Source organism: Actinia tenebrosa, unplaced genomic scaffold (assembly GCF_029948245.1).
Source record: "Actinia tenebrosa isolate PJP-AT-01 unplaced genomic scaffold, QUT_ActTen_1.0 PGA_scaffold0__85_contigs__length_37466705, whole genome shotgun sequence".
NCBI lineage: Eukaryota > Metazoa > Cnidaria > Anthozoa > Actiniaria > Actiniidae > Actinia > Actinia tenebrosa.
This window is the reverse complement of record NW_028292569.1, coordinates 29,248,788-29,271,940: the sequence shown is the minus strand read 5'-3', so window position 1 is coordinate 29,271,940 and position 23,153 is coordinate 29,248,788. Positions and strand designations below refer to the sequence as shown.

Sequence of the window (23,153 nt, the reverse complement as noted above, 5' to 3'; positions counted from 1 at the left end):
ATGCAACGTGCAACGTGCAACGTGCAACATGCAACATGCAACATGCAACATTCAACGTGCAACATGCAACATTCAACGTGCAACGTGCAACATTCAACGTGCAACGTGCAACATTCAACGTGCAACGTGCAACGTGCAACATGCAACATGCAACATGCAACATGCAACATGCAACGTGCAACGTGCAACGTGCAACATGCAACATTCAACATGCAACATGCAACATGCAACATGCAACATGCAACATGCAACATGCAACAAAACTTTCGCCCAACCTTGTTTGAAAAAAATATGTATAGAAAGATGGTGATGATAAATGGTAATCAATTGAAATTGTTAAACTAAAAGAGAGATGAAGGGACAATATAAGACGCTTCGAAAAATAGGAATACTTTACATAAAGGCTTTCCCAATCAATAACGATTTCTTTCTGTTGCATTTGACAGACATCTAACATGTTTATATTATAACTAGGCAACCGATGCGGATCTTGGTTCATTTGGCCAAGTCACTTACGAGCTGAGAGGCAGTCAGTCTTCATTGTAAGTTTACTTTGGTAATCAAAGCTTCTGTTAGTAAAGACACGTAGGCATAGCTCGATTCATCTAAATTTTGACTTTATTTATGTTTTAGTTTTGCTGTCGATCCTAATACTGGTAACATCACAGCAGCAAGAACCCTTGACTATGAAGAAGTCCACAGCTACCAGTTTTATGTGATCGCTAGTGATGGTGGTGGAATATTCAAGGAAGAAGCAACTGCTACAATAAATGTTGCTTTACGGGATGTCAATGGCAACGACCCAGTCTTCACTGGAACGCCATACATAAGCAAGATCAAAGAAAATGTAGGCGCTGGCGTCATTGCAATTAAGGTATGCTTGTACCGCCTTATCGTCTTGGCTTGTGAGGTTGTTGAGATTTTGCCCGGAAGCTGGTGTTGCAAAGTACGACACAGGGTCCCCTTCGAGGGAGCACTGCAACAGTTTCCAACCCCGTAAAATCCTCATACCTATCCCACAATCAACCCATGCATTAAGAAATCATGTAATTGCTGGAGTTGCTTTATACTCTGTGTGCCCGCGGCCAGCGAGTGCCTTTCTTCGTCGACAATATGCAAGTTTAACATACATTCTGATCCTCTACCCCTATATAAGAGATAATATACAGTGAGGAAGTAATAGTCTAGCTGAGTTTGGAAACCATAACGCGCATTCTGATAACAAATATTGAATAGCCTTTGTGTTAGATGATCTTAAAATCATAAATGTGGTTCATCTCACAAGATTCTTTTGGCAGATGCTTTTCAGGACAACATTTATTTTTTATATCAGCTTTGCATTTTTTCTGCCTATCGTTACTTTAATAATCTGATGTTGTTTTTTATTTATTTTATTTTATTTTATTTTTTGCGGCTTACTATCATAAACAGGTGACCGTCAGCGACAAAGATAACGACAACAATGGAAGAGTAAGTACCCCAAAAGATGTTCGCCTTTCTGAAATTAAAAAAAAAATGGTGGCATATAGAATCGTGTTGGATAAGATTACAGGGAGCACGAGAACAAACTCGATCTTGTATACCTTCATTCATTTAACCAACCTCACAATTCCACATGAAACTTCGGTTGACCCCTATTTTTTCATTACCTTCGAAAATTTTAACCAATTTGTAAGGGAGATTCACACATAAAAGTAAAATCTTGTAATGACTTGAGTATGTTTCTGTTTCTCAGGTTTCCTTGAGCATTACATCTGGTAACATCGATAACGCTTTTGCTATCAATGCAACTGGATTCATCACGACAACCAAATCACTGGACAGAGAAGCCACAGCCTCGTATACGTTAACGGTACAACTATATGAAACATTTGATAGAAAGGATACTCAATAGTCACTATCTCATGCAGAGGCTCGTGAAAAAATCCGAGTCAACCTGACAAGATAACACACACATACACACACACACTTACACACACTAGCACACACTAACACACGCTTACACACACACACACTTACACACACACACACTTACACACACTAGCACACACTAACACACGCTTACACACACACACTTACACACACTAGCACACACTAACACACACATACACACACACACTTACACACACTAGCACACACTAACACACGCTTACACACACACTTACACACAAATCGATGAAACTTGGATTTTTCCCCTAGCTCCTGCATAAGCTAGTGACTATTAGATATCCTTTCTATCAATTCTATTTGCTATGCTATGAGATAATTATAAAAGATATTTTTGTTAAAATTCATCATATATTGAATTAATTCTTAAAAGTGAGAAATGAAAACGTCGGTCTTCTTTCATATATTTTCTTTTCTTTCTTTGAAGATTCATTGCTTATTGTTTATTATGTTTTTATGCTTTTATCCCCAGATCAATGCAAGTGATCATGGTATCCCTCAAAGAACCGAAACGACAACAGTCGCCGTGGACGTACTGGATGAAAATGATAACACTCCTTATATAACCCTAGGAAGCCATGTCGTGAAGAACATCAGTGAGGTAAACCATAACATTAAATGAAATGAAAAAACTGATTTAAACACCAAAACCTCCTTTACAGGCGTTTCCCATATTCCTATATATTCCAGAGCTTTCCCACTCGCGGGGTAACTTCGCCATTATAGCGAGGTCACTTTGCCACATCAGTCAAAGCTTTTCGCCTCTCTCTTCGCTGAGGGAGGGCTAGAGATGATGACACAGCTGAAGACACCCATACAGTTTGTCGAATCGATCAATGCACTCACTATACATTTACTTAAAGGTACACGGGCCTTATATCCACGAACATCGTCTTAAAAATTATATATCCATATACGTACATAACAAGTACTTTCTACTCTCCTATAGAGTGATGGAGGTGGGACAATCCTGTTTGAATCTCTACCGGCCATCGATAGGGATGCTGGTTCGAATGGACGCATAACGTACTCTATGTCGGGTGCAGACGGCCGATTCATATTAAATAGTGACACTGGTAGGCTCCAGATCTCTCCGACTGGTCTTGACCGTGAAATTAAAAGTAGCTATGACCTGGTAATTAATGTAACAGATGCAGGCTCACCACCACGACAGGTACGTCAAATGATCATACGAATACTTCAACTTCAACGAATACTTCTACTCTTAATGTCATAGTATTTAAAATGAAGTTAATGGAATATAAAAAAATGGAATATAGCATTGCCAGAAAAAAAAGAAAATTACTTTCCATGTTAAAAATACCAACAAATCCAGAATCTTTTACTTAATGGAAAGAATGAAAGCCCTTGGTCTTAGTGTGAGTGTTAGTATTATGTGTAGTATAAGTATAGGAAATCGCACGATCTCGAGTACAATTTGGAAATTAATAGACACGAGTAATGTTTTGAAAGTTCTTGTAATTGCACGAGCCTTTAGGCGAGTACAATTAAAGAACTTTCAAAACATTACGAGTGTCTATTAATTCCAAATTGTACGAGAAGATCGTGCGATTTTTTGTTTATAGTTCACTCAACAAAATTTCAGTAAAAAATGCGAAGCGACGCCTTCCATCTTTGTCTATTTGGCGGCCGATTTCCAGTCCATCGTGCAACTGAAATGCATAAAAAAGATTAGTTCTTACGGCTTTAAAATCTTATTTATGCTTTTTAAGTACAAAATGATAGAAAATAATTGTTTTGACATTGTTCTGGCCGTGTTGCCATAGCGACTTAATTCGGTACTCCTACGGAGTACAATTAACGCTATAATTGTACTCCTCTCGACCAATCAGAGTCGAGTAATTTTGTTGAGTGTACTATAAGTATTATAATTCAACAAATTTCTTAACTTAGAAAGCAAAAGACAGTAGTTCAGCATCCTGGATGGGGTAGGTGCGAATGAAGGGGAGGGTCGCACGAGGTGCACGCTCCTCCTTAAATGATCTGATATCTACTGCGTTATTGATGCTTGAGTTTGTGAACGTCGAATCAAAAATGGTGCACCCCTTCTAAAAAAATCCTGGGTCAGACACTGGTGGGTTTGGACTCTTGATTGCGGTTTATACATTCATATCATATTACGGATCCAAGGTTTATTATCATTTCTATTTTTCTTTTAGAATTCCACCACAATACATGTGGAAATACTGGACACCAATGACAACGCACCAGTATTTGACCCCAAACCATCAGAGGATTCCTCTGCTTACATAAAAGAAATAAATGAAGGGCCGAGTACGTTAAACACTGTCATCATTCAGTTGAACGCTACCGACCAAGACGAAGGCCTCAATAAGAAGATAATTTATTCGTTGACAGGAGACGAGCATGGCTTCTTCAGTCTGGATAATACAACGGTGAGAATTGTAGATTTAAAAAATTAATTTTCAGGTTCAGGGAAAAGAACTTCAAACCAATAAGCCCACTTAGTTAAGTTACATAGATCCTGTACCAAAGAAAGAAGGTGCACGTGACTTGCACACTTTTATATGACATTTAGTTCGGAAAACACAACGACAATTGTTTCCGCTATCTTTTGTTTCCAGCCTATCAAAAATTGGCATTATTTTTGCAGTCCTTTTTCCCATCATCTACAAAACTTTGGAATTCTCTAGATTTTCAAACAAGAAACGCAAGCTCTCTTTAGAAATGAATTTTAAAAATGAAATTAATGGTAAGTTAATCGGAATGTCAAAATATAATAAGCTGTATGATTACTCTCTTTCGATGGCTGCATCAATTCTTCATTCAAGATTAAGATTAGGTGCCTATGCACTAAATGAGTATTTGTTCAATATAAATTGTTCTATGGCGCCCAAATGTAGATGCGAGATTGATAATGAAAATGTTTTGCATTTTCTCTTTACATGTCCCCTATACGCTGCTCATCAAAATTCTTAGTCTTTCCTCAGCTGCACTGATTAGTGGTAGTTTGTGGCAAAAAAAAAAAAAAAAAAAAAAGAAAAAAAAATCATCTAACAGGCAAAAATTGAGTTAGTCTCTTTTTGGTTGTAATGAATTAAGTTTTGAGGATAACCATAAGCTATTTGAAGAAGTTCAAAAGTATATTTTGTCCACAAAAACGTTTTCCTGGTAATGATAATGCCTTTCAGTAATTAATTGTATTATAGACTAAGTGTCGTACTTGTCAAATTTTGTTTTTCTTTACTTCTTTTAAACTCTTTTTGTAACTTAGTTTATCTATTTTTAAAATTTACTAAAATGCATGTACCGACGGCAATATTGTCGTGAAACCAGCCAGGTTGATAATAATGAGTTAAGACTTACTTTAGCTATAAGCTATTTGAAGAAGTTCAAAAGTATATTCTGTCCACAAAAACGTTTTCCTGGTAATGATAATGCCTTTCAGTAATTAATTGTATTATAGACTAAGTGTCGTGCTTGTCAAATTTTGTTTTTCTTTACTTCTTTTAAACTCTTTTTGTAACTTAGTTTATCTATTTTTAAAATTTACTAAAATGCATGTACCGACGGCAATATTGTCGTGAAACCAGCCAGGTTGATAATAATGAGTCAGTAAGACTTACTTTAGCGTGTTATTATAATATTGGTATATTTGGCAATAGAGACCGGTATTATTCAGTCTGTTATTAATTATTTCAAAGGGGGGGGGGGGGGTGGGGTGAGGGTGGGTGGGGGTTATCTTTGCTTCCAGAGGCTCGCTCACTGCTTCTCAGGGTCGTTTGACAAGTTATGTAACAAGTAACGCTTGATCTTATGAGATCATGAACTGATGCTTCTTATTTGAATCAGGGAAAGTTGACTGTTGTCAAAGTGCTTGACCGAGAAGATACACAAATGCCTAAAGATGCTTCTAATAATGGTCAATTCTTGCTGGACGTGACAGCAACTGACCAGGCACAACCTGTTTCAGTCAGGAAATCCGCGACTGTGAGGGTAAGAGATTTGTCAGTTACTGTTTACCCCCAATTGTGGACTCTTTTCCACATTTGTTCCATAAATACAAAATGTATTGAGTAAGAAAAAAAGTAGATAATCAATGCCGTTTCGATGCCGTGGAAATGTTTGGAAAGACTGAACTCACTTCAAGTTTATGCGTAGTGCATATTATAGAGAAGCCTGGTCTAATTTGGTTGACATGACAAAGAATTCAGATTCTCAGGGGGAAAAGATTCTATTTTTGTGCCTCCTGTCATGGCTACCATCACGTGATGGCGCAAAGTCTTTATTCTAATAAAAAGAATATTGATTTCATTTTAGATAACTATTAAGGTAAAGGACATCAACGATAACTCGCCCAAATTCCAGAAACAAAGCTTTGAAGAACACGTAAGCGAGGCTGCACGAACCGGAAGCAACGTGGTCCAAGTATATGCGTTAGACAAGGACTTAGAATTGTCAGGAAAAGTTCTTTACAACATCACTAATGGGGATCCAAATGGTAAATAAACAAGGCGCTAAAAATGCTTCGTATTCGTTCACTTATTTTTGTAGACTAAATTAAATACAGTCAATTCAAAAAACGTTGTCGTCGACCGACTCAAGCCTACGCGACTGGACCGAAAGGAATATGGGTAAAAATCACTGAAGCGGTTAAACATTCGTTTTGAATTAAATAGTTCCCGCTAGTAATAAGATAATAATGGCGAGAAACAATCCATCAAATGCATGTCGTTGGGTTTAGGGAAAGAAAAACAAAGTAGTTATGATTCAGTTCACAATTTCGAAAATATGAAGGCATTAAAAAAACGTCTCCTTCAACTCTTCCCTCTCGCCTACGAAGGTTCGTGCTGTAAACCAGGCATAACTAGTCAGATAAAATTATGGAGTCATCTCGGCTTCAATGATTACTAACCAGAGTTCCTTTCGGTCCAGTCGCGTAGACTTGAGTTGGTCGACGACAACATTTTTGGAATTGACTGTATATCAGTCTTTATCACCGTCGCATCACTTGCATTTTGAACCAACACTTAGACAACTGCAAGGTAGACCTGGCTAGGACTGTTTAGATCTGTAATGAACGCACTAAAATTACATAAAAATTGAAGTTAAAAAGAAAGAAATAGGAAAGACAGCTAAACATTAAATATTAGAAAACTCTTCTCCATAGTCACCTTTTCGAAGGAGAGTCTCACAGTCCTCTACAACTCGGTTTCTTAACTATTTTTCATACCTTAGAACTTGGAGCAGGTGAATTGCGAGCGCAATTGCAAAATGCTGAATGTGAGCCCAACATATATAGAACAAATGGGCTTCACTTTTTTGGATTGGTATGGCCAAAATTCCAAGGAACTCCCTGAAATATGAAGCATATATATAATAGTTTAAAAACGAAATATCTTATATTTACCAACTACTTTTTTTGTCGTCAGGTACGTTTGGCATTTCCGAAACTGGGTACATTTTCACCGAAAAGCCATTAGACGCAGAAGATGTTTTGCTGTACAATCTCACTGTGTTGGCCAAAGACGAAGGATCGCCTCCATTGAGTTCTACGGTAAATAGGAAACATTTATTCTAACTAAATGAAGAGTTCTTTGATGAAAAATGTGCCCCACAAATTGTCTTATGATATAACCATGTATTCCTTGGCTTTATGCTTTTCTACTGCTAACAAACTCATAAACACTTTCAGCAGTGCTCCTTTTTATAGCTTTCATAATACTGTGAAGTTGTTAAGCTTATCAGCTTTACCAGCATATCAGTTGTGTTAGAATAAGACCTTTGTATTTTGCAGCATTTCTATTTTTGTGGATAATTTTCCCAAACCATGTCATACTTCCCAGGCCTTTGTAGGTATTCACGTGGATGACGTCAATGACAACGATCCAAAATTCAACCAATCAACGTACACCGCATCAGTAATGGAAAATTGTGCAACAGGAACATCAGTACTCACTGTCTATGCCTCAGATAAAGATAAAGGATTGAATGGCAATGTCACATACAAGATCTCCAGTGGAAACCAGAAAAATGCATTCCAGATCGATGTTGTCACAGGAGTGATTAGTACTGCTGCATCCATTGACAGGGAAGTCATTCAACAGTACATTCTAACTGTACAGGCTGAGGATCAAGGGCAACCATCAAGCAGGAAGGTAGAGTGTCTTCTCTTTCTATGTCCAATAGTCCGCCTGAGACAATCGTGATTGAAGGTGTATCTAAGGTGATTTGCAATTTTGTTGATGAATCTTTTGTTAAATTCAGCAACATGAAAGCTATGCAAGCCACCGATATATCATCTTCAGTGATGATAATTAGTACCTCAAACTTATGAAAGACAAACTGAATGAAGGCATCCACAAAACTAGCAATTGATAATTTTATGATATTTTTCCAACAGGATTTTGCAGAGGTTCAAATAACGGTAGACGATGAGAACGATAACAGCCCACAATTCACAGGAAGTCCATTCTCAGCAAATATCAAGGAAAACTCGCCTCCAGGAACAACTCTTGCACTGGTTGGTTCAAATATGATGTACTTTAGCATTATGTGAAAGAGGCAGTTCGATTTGTGCCAAAATCTGTGAATAAACATTTTAATTATAAAATATCATTTGACGGGAAATAAGAGGACATGCCTGGGATATAATGATATCAAATATAAAGGCAAAACTTCTTCAGGCACAGGCAGTTTAATATGCCGTTAGACGTTTCGCTGGTTAAGGCTTTCTCAATAATTTGGGAGTCATTTAACATAGTGCTACATATATAATCTCCATTTAGAGCCCAAATGATATCTTTTATAATACCGTTTGTTTGCAGAAAAAAGAAATCCATGCAACAGATGCAGATATCGGCATATATGAGAAAATAACCTACAGTCTCGAAGGTTTGTGTTGGATTTTTCAGTTTTATACGAATACTTGTTCTTAGATCTTAGGTGATCACAAGTAAGGTCACTTACGTTTCATTTTGTGCCCACAACTAAAACCGTGAGAAAGGAGAAAATGCTCCGATGAGGAAACATACTATATGTATGTATTCGGATATTATAAACAAAAAGAGCTCATCTTAGACGTTAGACCATTTACGAGACCATAAAAAGCTAGAACCTAAGGCATCTCCAACTTCCCCTACCCATTGCTGACAATTGATCAACTTGTGAGGTATGCGGAAGTTTTCGCAGGGACAAAAATGTGAGAAATATTTCTTTCTTTATTATTTCTTATTCTCCGCTCATGATAAAAATGTTTCTCGTCATTACTATATTAGTTCGTTATAGTTGAGCAAGAAACTTTTTGTCCTGACTATATTCGTTTCATTATCTAGGTTTAGGCGCTGAGCATTTCAACATCAACGGCAGCACTGGTATCATAGCAACAAGCAACAGCAGTTCACTGGATCGAGAAAAAAATGCTTCATATTCGCTTGATGTCATAGCAACAGACGGTGGAAACAAAAACGCATCTGCTAAACTAGTGATCTCCGTAACAGATATTAACGACGAGCCTCCTAGATTTTCACGAGCAATATACTATGCCAATATATCAGAGGATGCCGGTCAAGGAAGCACAGTTACCAAGGTGACAGCTACTGATTTGGACACAGGAATAAATGGTCAGATAATTTATACCTCTAATGGGGCTGATGGAAAATTCTATGTTAGCAGATCTACAGGTAACTCAATAAATGTTTTAGTACTTGGTCGTATATTCATTATATTTAAAATGGTAATGTGTAAAGAGGTTGTATTCTAAATCATTCTACTGTCTCTCGCAGACAGGGAGTTTAATTTAATTAGATGTAAAACATCTTGAAGAACCTTTTCAATTATATTTCAAGATTGACTCCTGGAAAACTTATCATGCCTGGACAAATAAGTACGCAGTAAACGGTACTGACGTATCTCACTTATATAAAGTGTACATAAATTAAGTCCGGAATAAAAGAAACTGTGCGGAAATTTTAAACACAAAGCAACAAAATATCCTGACTTCCTATAACACCTTGCAGATGTTACGGTATAAGTTACAGAACCAAAAACGTTACCGCTGTTAAGTGTTTTGTTTCTCATTGTTCTTTTTTACAGGCAGCATCATTGTTGATTCTTCACTGAATCGAGAGTTCAAAAGTTCCTACATCTTAAACATTACGGCAGCCAATATTGTCGAACCTAATTTCGAGGGACACGCCCAGATCCACATAACAGTTACTGATGTCATAGACGACAAACCCTATTTCAGTACACCAACTATGATGGTTTCGTTGCCTGAAAATGCGTCAGTTGGAACAAACGTTACCAGAGTAACAGCCTTAGACAAGGATGTTGGTGATTGCGTGAGTTATGTCATTGTGGATGGAGACGTTTATGAGCAGTTTAAAATCGATAACATAACTGGAGATATATTTACAACAAAGTCGTTGGACAGGGAAAACACTACGAAGCATACATTATCGATACAGGCGAGGGATAGCAAAGGTTTAGAGTCTGAGAACAACGTTAAGGTGGAGATAGATGTCGATGACGTGAATGACAACTCCCCTGTCTTCACACAAAGAGAGTACATCGTAGACTACAGAGAGCAGTCACCAAAAGACACGAGTATTCTAAAGATTACGGCAACTGATGCTGACTCAGGCGTTAATGCACAAATTCTTTACAGTATTGTGGGGAACGTGACGAGTAAGGTTTCAGTTAATTCAATAACAGGATTGATATCCCAGGGAGAAGTTGAGCTCGACAGAGAAATGCAACCTTATTTCAACTTTACAGTCAAAGCAACTGATAAAGGAGTACCACCAAAGTCAACTCTTGCCCATGTGTCACTTGTTCTTGTGGACATCAATGATAATAGTCCCAAATTTGCAAATGAGACTTATTACGCAACAGTCAAGGAAAACGAACCAATAGGAACTCATGTATTCGTTGCCAGTGCAACGGATGATGACACTGGTAGCAACGCGAGGCTGGAATATGGATTAGGTGGATCGTCAAGATTGATGTTTAAGATCGATTCTGACAGGGTAATTATGAAACTCACTATTCTACCCTACCATGTTCACTTATGCAAGATATGTTACTAAGCTTTACTGTGGTTTTCGATATTTTGCGCACTCAGATATTTCAACGGCTTGTTACTGCCGCCAGTCAAGAACATCGCAGGATATCGAAAGCAAGAGTAAAACAAGAGAAAAATAGCAGGAAATCCTTGCACTTAAAAACTATTGATTCATGCAGAAATAACTTCGATGGCTGTGGTTATTCTCAATTTTATGCATACTATCCTCCAGACCAATAGACCCTTACCAAAATTAATATTATCAAAATTATTTCAAATTTAATCAAGAAAAAGTGTGATTTTCTAATATGTTGATGTTAACCTCACATTCATTATGATTGAGAGGAATGTAATGAGCTATCAAAACGACTTTACTTACTATTTTCAGTTGACAATGCCATTGAATGCTTTGTCTTATCATGGCCTTTATATTTTACAGGGTAATATAAGTACAAACGAACTATTGGATCGTGAGGCAGTTGAATCATATACATTGACTTTGCGTGTAGTTGACGGGGCCATAAGACCAAGAGAAGGATCTGCCAATGTAAGAAACTATTTCGTCTATTGTCCTTCAATTGTATAGATAAAGTACGCTTTAAGGACGTTTAAAGGCATTGTTTGTGCGCGTATCTTTTGCGCATATAGCATGGCTGTATTACCTCTGTGTTTTTCAAGGTCAAATCAACACCGTAATTCCCATCTTTTATTTTATTAATTGATAAAGCTTGAGGAAAACAGACATGGGAAACGAATTTGCCCACGAACGTCCTTAACGGCATAATGTTTTTGTCAGTGTTGATGTTTGTACAGACAAATAATTTGTGCTTACCCTGCAGTTGATAGTAACAGTGCTTGACGTCAATGACCACTCACCTGTATTCAACCAAGAGAGATACTCATTTGCAGTCGACGAGAGTGTATCCAGCGGGCACTTGATTGGAACTGTCTCTACCACAGATAAGGATATTGATGAAAATGCACGAGTCTCTTATTCTATTACAGCTGGAAATGAAAGTAAGATTCAAATTAATGTTCTTTTCAATTTCATTAAACAAAATGAATCAATGAATAAAAATCATGAGGTATCTTAAAATTCGAAGAGAAAAAACAGGTCCTGTGCCTGCAGCGGTAAGCAAGTATGCACTGGATTCTTCGTTGATCTTTCTATTTTTCTAAATATTTTCCAGTGAATCTCTTCGCAATAAACGAAACAACAGGAAAGATAACCACGGTATCATCACTTGACAGAGAAACCAACGACACTTTTACTTTAACCATAAAGGTAGGTAGATAAAGAATATTATCATACTGCTATTAAACACAGATCCTCCCCACCCCCCCCCCCCCCCCCCCCGGTCAAATTACTTGAGCAGCTGCAAATGTTACAATACATTTTAATAACTCCGTCTCATTCAGAGTCGTTGATGATAGTGACACAATTTATCAGAAGCGACTGTCACGTGTCACGCTCTCTTAATAAAGTTTATTTATTTATTTATTTTATTTATCTAAAATGCCAGTGAAACATTTTGCTGCAGCTTGCATTTTGATAATGCAACACAAATAAATATTATCCTTGCCGTAGAAATAAATGGAAGAATGGAGATCTAGTTGATGTTTGTTCCGAAACCAATCATTAATACATTAATAAGTTAGTATAACGTTGTAACCGTAACTTCCGTTTTTCATTGATGAATTATAAATGTTCTCACACCAGGCCCAGGATCACGGATCACCCCAAATGGAAAGTAATACAACAGTTACCGTCACCATTAACGATGTGAACGACAACAAGCCAGTCTTCAATCAGCAAGTGTATAATATATCACTAAAGGAAAGTGCGCAACCCGGAACAGTGGTAAGTTAATGTGTAGTCCATTTGAGGGGGGATTGATAGGAAGATTATCTGTGTGGTCAAATTCCTTAACTTTAAAAAATCAGAAGTCAGTCATATCATTAATCGCCTAAGATTCAAACGGAAAGTAGATCGATAGAATAGCTGAAATTTCAAATATACTTGACAATAGCTTTTCTGGATGTTCCCCAGCATTTTGAAATCTATTGTATAACAGATCAGCTTGATTTTCAAAAATTAGCATTCGATCATTTGAAGGTTATTTTGTAAAGGTTTGTTGTGTTTTGTTGCAGGTAACCGTATCGGCAAGTGATGCTGATATCGATGCTAATGGTCAGTTTACATTCAAGATAACGGCAGGAGATGACGACAGACTGTTCAGTATCGATGGTAGGTACAACCACCCGGTTTTCTTTGCAACACAGATTAAACGCAATAGACAGATTGAATATAGTTCTAGGGAAAGGGAAGATGCTGTAAAGTAAGTCTGCTGCATTTTCAATGCGTTGTTCTGATAGCATTCATGAACCAATCTAAAGGACAATGAATACTTTATTACTGACAAGAAAGGTTGATAAACGGGAATAACTGGCACACTCTTGATGCGGATGCACAATTAAGGAGAATTAGAAGGTCGACTGAATTTAGAAGGTTAGAAGGTTGCCGGCTTCCTCACGACCCGGAAGTATATAAGTCGGACTGATTTTAGTTATTAAACAAAGAAGATATGAATATATTTAGGCAATGCCTAAAAGCGGAGCCTCCAATACGCAAGTCACAGGGAGCCTAATTCACAAAAAAATGATAGTTCTAAAAAGCTCGTTAAAAAAAGTCGTCATTTTCCAAGTGACGTGTGATTTGAAAGCTCGACCAATCAGCAACGCAATGTACACCTGGCTGGCGACACTTTTAGCGTTACGCAGAGGGTTCCCATGCGATGACCACGAAAACTGAGTTGCATAGTTTACCATATTCTATAACTATGATGCTCCGCTCGCGCGGGACTTCGGCCCGCGCTGGAGCTCCGATATTAATAGATAATCCTACAATAATCTACTTTCTATTTTCTTATATTTAGACTCATATTTCTTTAGATTGCCCCAAGAGCAGAAGCTCATCGAGGGGGCTCACTAAGATTTAACCAATTTCCTCCAGTTTTCTGTGGTATGTCCTCTTGTTTACCACGATTTTCGTCATCTAGCCGTGAAAATGTTGTAGACCAACGAGGCGTAGCCGAGGGATAAAAACGGTTTCAAGCGCGCGCGTGATTTGCGCATGCAATTTATTGGTATGTACTCCTAACTCCCACGGCTCTAGACCAATAAGAAAACAAGAAAATTCACAAATGTGGTAAAAAACTACTATCTATATCTCCCTTCCCAACCCGGAAGCCCATAACGCATAATGAACCAAACTAATGTTTTAATCATGATTCTCGTTTTTTACCTCCAGAGCAAACAGGCGCAGTAACTCTAAAAGGAAAGCTTGACCATGAAACTAAACCATTAATAAACCTGACTGTTATGGCGAGGGATCGTGGGACTCCTAAACTAGAGGGTTCTGCTTTTGTTGTTATAAAAGTAACTGACGTGGATGACAATGCGCCACAGTTCACGAAGGACGAATACACTGCTCAAGTTTATGAAAATATCACCAAAGGTTCATTCGTGGCTCAAGTAAATGCGACAGATATTGACGCCGATGAAGCCCACAAAACTATTCATTACAGAATAGAGGATGGCAACACAGAAGACGTGTTTGCAATTGGGGATTTGAATGGCTCTGTTTATCTCAAATGTGGTTCGTCTGGTTGCCTTGATCGAGAGACTACGAATGGATACGTGTTGACTCTTGCTGCTATTAGTATTGTGAACGGCTCTGAACAAAAATCAACAGTCGAGGTAAGGAAAATTAAACATTCCATGGTTTTCAACAATTAGGGCTTTATGGCGCATGCTCTCTCTAAATCCATGCCTAGATCTAGTGTCTTTTAGGCCTTTTTCCCTCGGTTCATTCTCCCTGTAAACCAAACTCCCCTGGTTTTTCACTAAGTTCTATCTTCTATGCGTGTTTAATGTTCCCCTTATAGATATTGCATCGTCTCCTTTTTGTCACGTACGCACAGGCTTTTATTATTCTAATTAGAAAGCGAATTATTTAATAGCCGTATTTAACTAAACGAATACTGCATGTATTCAAATCATCATGGCACTTCATTTTTTAAGGTCCAGAAGTAGAAATGTCTCGTAGATTATGTTTAAAAAAACTTTGCGATTTGAACGTACATTTTCTTTGTAGCTTAAAATCACTGTGCTTGATGTCAATGACGTAACGCCAACCTTCGTGTCTCCATCCTACACGAAGAAAGTGCAAGAAGATACTGGTGACATCACTGGGAAAGACAACACTATACTAACCATAAGTGCTAGAGATACGGACCTTGGAGTGAACTCTGAGATTGTTTATTCCATGATAAAAGGAAACGAACAAGGTAACTATGCAAATACATTCACAAAAATAAGGGCACAGGCAGCACGCAGCACGCAGCACGCAGCACGCAGCACGCAGCACGCAGCACGCAGCACGCAGCACGCAGCACGCAGCAGTTGATCTTAGTTTACACGGCTTATTATTGTAACTTTAAGTAAAAATAATATAATCGGTTCGTATAATCCTCGTAGCGGTTAAACAGAATGCAATGTTTGTCCGAATCTTTAAGCTGATTTTAGAATCAGTGTGCTGCGCTATTGGCCACTTTAAAAACGAGTTGAGGACTGGGACCGAGTTTTTAGAATTAACCTGGTTAAAACATAGACACCATAGTAAGAAAGAGTACATACTGGGGACGCTTGTCCCTAGTAATCATATATTTCTTCGTAATGTTTAATGTTTTTGATTGCTTATAATTTAGCTGTTACCTGGCCAATCAAAGCCATAATGCAGAAACCTGCTAATTTTGATGTCCTCGTTCTCGTCATGGATATATATTTTTCAATAAGATTAATTATCAACACCTTCTATATGCTCGTTCCCAGTCTTTCACTCGTTTCTAAAGTAGCCAATTGCACCAGGTAACAGCAGCATAACAACTACAGGCATATCATCATATTATATCTGTATATAGTCTTACTCATTTTATTAATCATTACTTCTAGATTCTTTAATAAAATAATGTTCGACTTTGTTGTATCAGGTCACTTTTATCTGAACAACAAGACAGGCGTCTTGACCAAGCTCAAACCCCTTGATCGAGAGAATATATCCCTTTTCCAGTTGGTAGTCGTGGCAACTGACCAAGGCATACCTCCGCTGTCCAGCAATACCAACGTTACGATAATTGTGGAAGATGTCAATGACAATCAACCTTCCTTCGAGTCGACGCCAGATAATTTCCGTGTTAAGGAGGTATGGAAAAATCGATACATATCCTTATAATCATCTTCAGTGAGAAATATGAACACATACAACGACTGACTCATTATATGCATTTTGCCATCTGATATTTGAAAAAATGAGAAGACAAGCAAATTCCCGCGCCCCATCATATGCTATTTTTAGAGTCACTGATGCTATTTTTAGAATTATTGATTTGATTGTTTGTTTTTCCTCAAATAAACAAACAGCGGATATACACGTGCTAAAAACAAACGATGGCAACTGTGATTCTAAAAATAGCATCAAACGGTACCCATGATGGTAACAAGCATGAATACCTGAGATTCCTTCTCTTGATTTATTTCCTCTAGCGCTAACATGTTTCATGGTTCAATGTGCTACAGAATATCACAGCTGGCACATTCATTACTACTGTAAACGCTAAAGACAAGGACGAAGGAAGCAACGCGTACATTGAGTACTTCATCATTAGTGGTAACGAAGAGGGCGCATTTGCACTGAATAAAACGAGTGGCGAGTTGAAAACAGCGAAAGAACTTGACTATGAAACTACTGCTTCATATAAGGTATGTTTTTCTTTCGTTTCTCATTTTTCTTCCATGCCGATATTGATCTAGCCCTCCCTTTATCCTCCCCCCCCCCCCACCCTTCCCCCCTCCCCCCCCCCCACCCCCCATCCATCTAATCATGCATCTATTGCCTCCCCTATCGTTTTCTCAGGTTGTTAGCTCGGTAAAGTGCCTAGTTATTACTGCTGATATTTATTTCTTGACAGCTCGTAATACAAGCAAAGAATGTGAAGAGTAACTTAAAGTTAACCAAGGAAAAAGATATCACTGTGTTCGTGACAGACCTTAATGACAACCAGCCGCTATTCTCAAAGGTAAATCTATTTATGATCAAGATAGCCTGTATTGCTCAGCGGTCTGTGCTGTTGGCCTACCATTGCCCTCGGCTCTCTTCTTCTCGACACACCGCAGAGCAACACAGGCTTAAAACAAGTTATCCATAAGATGGGAAACGTCTCTGCCATAATGTTATTGTATTACAAGGATCAAAATAAATGACCCCTGTAATAAAGAAAATAGATAAACCTAAAAAATATTGATAAAATAGTTCGTTTATTTATTGTTTTTTTTTTAAATCACAATTCTAGTCTAGTGCCACTTTATCTGTGGGTGAGAATCTTCCCGTTGGTACCACTGTTGGTGAAATTGAGGCCGGTGACTCAGATAAATCTGACCGTGTTTACTACTATATTATTGGTAAGTGTCTTGTAGATCAATTACTAAAATGTCTGAAAGAAAGTCAAGCAAAAGCAATCACCGCAATCTGTTTATTGATGTTGAACTATTCACATCTGAACAGGGAGTAGCGGTAGGGATGTCTTTGATGTTAACGAAACAAATGGAATCGTAACAACTAAGAAAACCATAGTAAGTGATAATACGTAAAATGTTTCATAGAATTAAATAACTTGAATACTCACAGAGCCGCAGCATATCGCCGGTTTCTGTAAAATCAAGCGAATGTATTTTATATTCCTTATATTCGTACTGTGATATAACACGATGGGAACTGTAGAGCACGAGAGAAGCACGCTTACGCGGAGGAACACTTAGGATCACAATAAAGCAGCCGTTTTATATTGCTTTTAATGATTTTAAATATTTGAACGATTTTGTGCGAACGTGAAGCTGCCCTCGAATATAAATACGGTAGCAAGCCAATCAACACTTTTCTAAAGCACTGAAATAAAACTGACAGTGATACCTGTTTTATTTATAACAGGATCGCGAGGAGACACCATTCTTCAGCATGCTCGTTAAGGCATCAAACTACAAGGTTGGTATGACAAAAATAGTACTTAATGAAAAAAATTGAGCTTAATCTATGAGACTCAACTAGCGTCCGCGTCAAACCTGTACAAAATACAAAACCCACATTCAAGCAAATCATCAGAATCCGCGTACTATGTAACTGTAGAAGCCAGGAGCATGCCCTAGAAAAAATTCATATTGGTACGAATCGTTTCACAATTGAACGTTAATCCCCTTTTACCTGCATTCTAAGCTGATGATATATCACTATGTAAGAGTTAAATACCTTGAATGGTAGCAATAAACAAGTTTTGTATATCGTGGTTTTTTTTAGCTTGATTCCTCATCTTTACTGAGTGCAAGGAAGAGAAGAAGCGCCAGTGAAACAAACCCAACTTATTCTCCCTTACCAAGTATGTCATTATCAAATATATACGTATTTATATCATTGTACGAATATTTTTGAGAATGACATAATAATATAAATGACTTGACATCAACGATATATTAGAAGCAGCCTTTTCGTGTTACTCATCCCACATTGCGGCTGTGACATGGTGAAGAATTTTTTCTAATATCCTCCCAGACACTACTCTGTAAACAGAGATTATGCTGAGGACAGAAAAAGACCTTTGCAAGCAGGATACGCAGACAATATTGTAAACATTCTTACTTTCACTAACCTTTTTTTGAAAAAGAAGCTTGGTTCTCACTTTCCCTTGTACCTTTCAGATGATCCAACAATCCAGCGCGTTGTGGTGGAAATTGCTGATGAAAACGATAACGGGCCAATATTCACCAAAAAAGATTATTCAGGAGGTAAAACAAACAAGCTTTTACTAACACATTTATAAAGTAACATGCATTGATTTGAATGATGAGCACGCTTTAGTTAGTGTTCTATGGCATTAGCAGCATACCCGCAGTTGTAGAAATGCATCGGCATTATGGGGCAACAAGTTGACATTTTATGCATCAACAAACGAAAGAAATGTGTAAATTATCACGATTAAATGATGCTCACGCTTGTTCATAGCAAATATGAACCCTTACACAAAGAGCAATATTCATTATTCTATAACTGCAACTCTCCACTTACAATGCTAATTTTTGATAATTATCTTTCTTTTTTACCATAGGAGTTCCTGAAGACATATCTCACGGAGATAATGTCATTCGTGTAATTGTAAGTTGGCTCAAAACAATTCTGGCAATAGAAATAACTGTGAATGTCATAAGTTAATAGTAAATCCTTCTAAATTACAAAAATCCCTTTTCCTCTTTGTCTACTGGATACTTCTACAATAAAGTATCATCGGTGTTTAATCATGTACGTATTGCATTAATTTGTAGCTGAATAAATCCGGCATTGAATAGTTTTCAGTGAGATATCCCTTTGCAACTTTTAAGGCATTGGAAATAGACGTATATAATATATAATAAATATTAGAATTTACTCCTGAAAAAAAAACTGTCAAGCCAAGAACAGAAATGAATATTAAATTTAATTCTTTTTACTTGATAACTGAAGTTGCAAAAAGTCCAACCATAAAGTGTGATAAAAAAAGCAATCAACGATACCAAATATTTTTCCTGACACTTGAGTATGTTTCTTATTGCTGAAGGCTAACGATGCAGATGTTGGCAACGGTGGTCGCATTAGCTATGACTTCTCGACAACAACTGAAGACTCAAAGAAGTTTACCATCGATAATGAGACTGGATGGATTAAGGCTGCAGATTCGTTTGCTGGTCAACGCGGCAAAGAATACGTACTTAACGTTACATCTAAGGATAACTTGGGGATAGATCCATATCATTACGACACCGCTACTGTTAAGGTGAAGTATTTAGCCTTTAGAATGAATTTGGGAAACAAACAAAATGCATGCGCACCTTTTTTGATTATGACCTGCGTTAAGCAACGCTGAGTCAAGCATTACACGACAACTCCAAAGATGGCTGAATATGAGACAATCAAGTATTATTAAGACCATTTGTAAAGAATCTAATATTTTAAGTATTTTCAAGACTATGCAAGAACGAATATCAAGAGGATAAGTGTGTGAATATGCTAGAAAAGTAGCATAATGTCAGAATAAGATTAAGCTAAAAAACGTGGTAGAAACAGATTTTATATATAGTAATCATGGACCTCACGCACAACAACATTCTAGTTAAGATTAAGCTGTTGAATATGGCGGTGAAGATCTTCGTGATGATTATAGTAATGGTGGTATTGGCGGCGATGATGATGATGAAGATAAACATTGTCATGATTATAATAATGATGACAATGATCATGATGATAACTAACGCCAGTCCTTGCCCTTCCTTCAATAGATCTACGTAGTCGTCGACTATGAACGCGCTATTCTCATTTCTGGTAGAAGTCCTTACGAGGTCAGAAACAATAAAGATGAATTTGTAAGGTAAAGGGAAAAAAAATGAAAATAAAACATTGATTTTTAGAACTTGGATTATTTGGAGAAATTCTCGAAGAGGTATAGCGTCATGAAATCTTAAGGAAATACTAATTTAGGGAGAGAGGGCAATCCCGCTGTATAAACCGATGGAAACCCTTTTGATTGGCATCCACCAAAACTCTTTTTTTTTTCCGGTTTGTGATGAAAGTCTAATGCTAGTTGCTAGCATGTGACTGGGAATCGCAGTAATGGCAACCACTAGTACTCACTCATCCAATTTAAAAAATAATAATAATAATTAAAAAAATTAATCCGAATAGCACAATAGGCGATTTTTAACTGTTCATTTGTCTTGAGGCACATGAATTTCTAGTTCAGCTGAGAGTAAGAGCACTGAAATGTACTTGATGTTTTTAAGGGTGCTTCAAAACATTACTGGGTTAATTATCAACATTGATGATATTAACTTCTATAAGGAAGATGGAAAATACGACTTCAGCAGGTAAGTATATTCTTATACCATATTTACTGTGTTTGTGTGCCTGTCCTTGAGCGTGTGTAGAGTTCGAGTATAATAGACAACAGTCTGACAAGAAATGATTCCATTCCTGACCCACTGACTCCATATTTGGTAAAGGAACGACCTTTTACCATACCAGATAACAGTGTATGCCATCCATAACAGTGGATGCCATTCCTACCCATCCACTGTTATCTTGGTAAGGCGACGACCTTTTACCATACCAGATAACAGTGGATGCCATCCATAACAGTGGATGCCATTCCTACCCATTCACTGTTATCTTGGTAAGTCGACGACCTTTTACCATACCAGATAACAGTGGATGCCTGTCCTACCTAACCACTGTTATCTTGGTACAGTAACGACCTTTTACCATACCAGATAACAGTGAATGACATCTATTATTATAGTAACAGTTGGTGTCATTTGTTTGTTTGTTTGTTTGTTTTTTTCTTTAGGACTGCTGTTTATTTCCATGCAGTGGACCCAAATACTAAGAAGATTGTCGACAGGGATGAAGTAATGAGGTAATCCATAGTTGCTTTGCAAATCTTTCTCTTAGTGGCTCCCATTTATCCTATTGCATTCAACTTTTAATTTTTGTATAACATCTAAGAGGTATTTAGACTTTAAAAAAAAGATATTGGTTTTCTATTACTAACAGGAGAATAGATGAGAACTATCAGAAGCTGTCAAGTAATAAGGCATTTTTCAATGAATGGAAAATCAAAGAGATAAAGGTTTGTTTTGTTTTTTTTCTTCTTCTAACGTTAACACCTCACGTAAATCGTGTCGTATGGTTAACTTTTCTTTATAAAAAATAATGATAAGGATAAAAATAATAATAATAATATGATGATGATGATAGTAACAAGGCATGTTTCAAAGAATGGAAAATCAAAGGAAATAAGGTATATATTTAAGGGGTATAAAACGCACGCGCATGTCTCTGTACTGTTAATACAATAAACACGCTGGGAGCTGTAGCTAGAGCACGAGAGAAGCAAGCTAAAGAGCATGAGGCGTTAGCTCTGAGCAGGTTTTGTACTTTAGAAGTCTGGTTTTCTCATTTAAAACGTAATAAGTAAAACCAGTAAGCCGGATTATTTTGAAATCAGAATTTTACCATGATGAAATTCGTTGACCTTATTTAATTTTTTGAGTTTAAAGATCATCAAGCGGCTAGCATTTTGGCCACCATTTCGAAGAACTGTATAGTGGACGTGATGTTTACAAACATTGCCATTGTCATCATAATGCGCAAACCATTTTAACAATAGGTTTTGTCCCTTTGCTATATTGAACTTTGTTGGTGTTTGGTAAATATTCATTACTTATAACTTTTTTTCAGAGTCTTACGTCTTCCGCTCCTCCAACTGAAAAGTTCAATACTGAAACCTTGTTGTCTATTTTAGTTGGCATCCTATTCCTAATAATTGTTTTCATTGTGGCTTGTGTCATATACTGCTTTAGACGTATCCAACGGTGAGTTCAAGTTTTGTAGATTCAAAAATCAGGGCAAAAGTTGTCAAGCTTAATGCTTTGGTTCACAAAATTGTCAGCCCCTGACTTCTATATTTATATTTCCTTAAATGGATTAATTTATTTAGTTCCTTCATAGAGGACAATGCACAAGGGACCCGCTTCCAGTGAGTGAGCGTTATGTAAGAACGAGCGGGGCGGATTCCATGTGGCGTAAAATGAAAACTCAACTGCCACAATCAACCTGTAACCGGATATCGGATTAGTGTAGAAATGCACTCATTTAGTAACATTTAGTAACAGTAAAATTGCGGCAGTACATTTCAAACCACAGGAAATCATCGAGAAAAAACAACACAGGAAACCCATCAAGAAATATTAGTCATACATACTGAGCTTACACACTGAAGGTGGACACCTGTGGGTCATGCAGATGTACACATCTTGTTATACGTCCCATGCACTTATCTTTCGACTTTTCACTTATCTTTTAACTGTAAACGAACCCTGAGCGACCAAAAAAACACATTTTAAAACCTGACAAACTTATATTTAATACTACTTTTATAGCCAAATTGCAAGAAGTCCTCCGCACACTAGGCCCTCAACTGACGAGGTTAGTATAACTACGAATTCTGTTTTTCTCACTATTTCG

General features: G+C 37.4%; 1 protein-coding gene across 4 annotated transcripts in view; it reads left to right on the top strand.

Moving 5' to 3' along the window:
* LOC116306629 (protocadherin Fat 4) overlaps positions 1–23,153 on the top strand; it is a 35,672-nt gene that overhangs the window by 11,245 nt on the left and 1,274 nt on the right. For 3 of the 4 annotated variants that reach the window (XM_089039362.1, XM_089039365.1, XM_089039361.1), the window contains 38 exons: positions 475–542; positions 634–874; positions 1,432–1,470; positions 1,736–1,852; positions 2,420–2,548; positions 2,897–3,121; positions 4,128–4,364; positions 5,782–5,925; positions 6,250–6,430; positions 7,362–7,486; positions 7,776–8,087; positions 8,333–8,452; positions 8,757–8,823; positions 9,264–9,611; positions 10,024–10,958; positions 11,433–11,540; positions 11,833–12,010; positions 12,184–12,278; positions 12,714–12,854; positions 13,145–13,241; positions 14,304–14,752; positions 15,150–15,342; positions 16,045–16,256; positions 16,631–16,813; positions 17,023–17,130; positions 17,404–17,512; positions 17,616–17,683; positions 18,039–18,092; positions 18,402–18,480; positions 18,800–18,886; positions 19,207–19,253; positions 19,693–19,908; positions 20,411–20,499; positions 20,912–20,995; positions 21,475–21,543; positions 21,681–21,756; positions 22,368–22,501; positions 23,069–23,114. In XM_089039362.1, coding sequence (XP_088895488.1) covers positions 475–542; positions 634–874; positions 1,432–1,470; positions 1,736–1,852; positions 2,420–2,548; positions 2,897–3,121; positions 4,128–4,364; positions 5,782–5,925; positions 6,250–6,430; positions 7,362–7,486; positions 7,776–8,087; positions 8,333–8,452; positions 8,757–8,823; positions 9,264–9,611; positions 10,024–10,958; positions 11,433–11,540; positions 11,833–12,010; positions 12,184–12,278; positions 12,714–12,854; positions 13,145–13,241; positions 14,304–14,752; positions 15,150–15,342; positions 16,045–16,256; positions 16,631–16,813; positions 17,023–17,130; positions 17,404–17,512; positions 17,616–17,683; positions 18,039–18,092; positions 18,402–18,480; positions 18,800–18,886; positions 19,207–19,253; positions 19,693–19,908; positions 20,411–20,499; positions 20,912–20,995; positions 21,475–21,543; positions 21,681–21,756; positions 22,368–22,501; positions 23,069–23,114 — 6,210 coding nt within the window. Of the gene's footprint in view, positions 1–474; positions 543–633; positions 875–1,431; positions 1,471–1,735; positions 1,853–2,419; positions 2,549–2,896; positions 3,122–4,127; positions 4,365–5,781; positions 5,926–6,249; positions 6,431–7,361; positions 7,487–7,775; positions 8,088–8,332; positions 8,453–8,756; positions 8,824–9,263; positions 9,612–10,023; positions 10,959–11,432; positions 11,541–11,832; positions 12,011–12,183; positions 12,279–12,713; positions 12,855–13,144; positions 13,242–14,303; positions 14,753–15,149; positions 15,343–16,044; positions 16,257–16,630; positions 16,814–17,022; positions 17,131–17,403; positions 17,513–17,615; positions 17,684–18,038; positions 18,093–18,401; positions 18,481–18,799; positions 18,887–19,206; positions 19,254–19,692; positions 19,909–20,410; positions 20,500–20,911; positions 20,996–21,474; positions 21,544–21,680; positions 21,757–22,367; positions 22,502–23,068; positions 23,115–23,153 lie in introns of those variants that run through there. The other variant, XM_089039372.1, reaches the window with a different exon arrangement.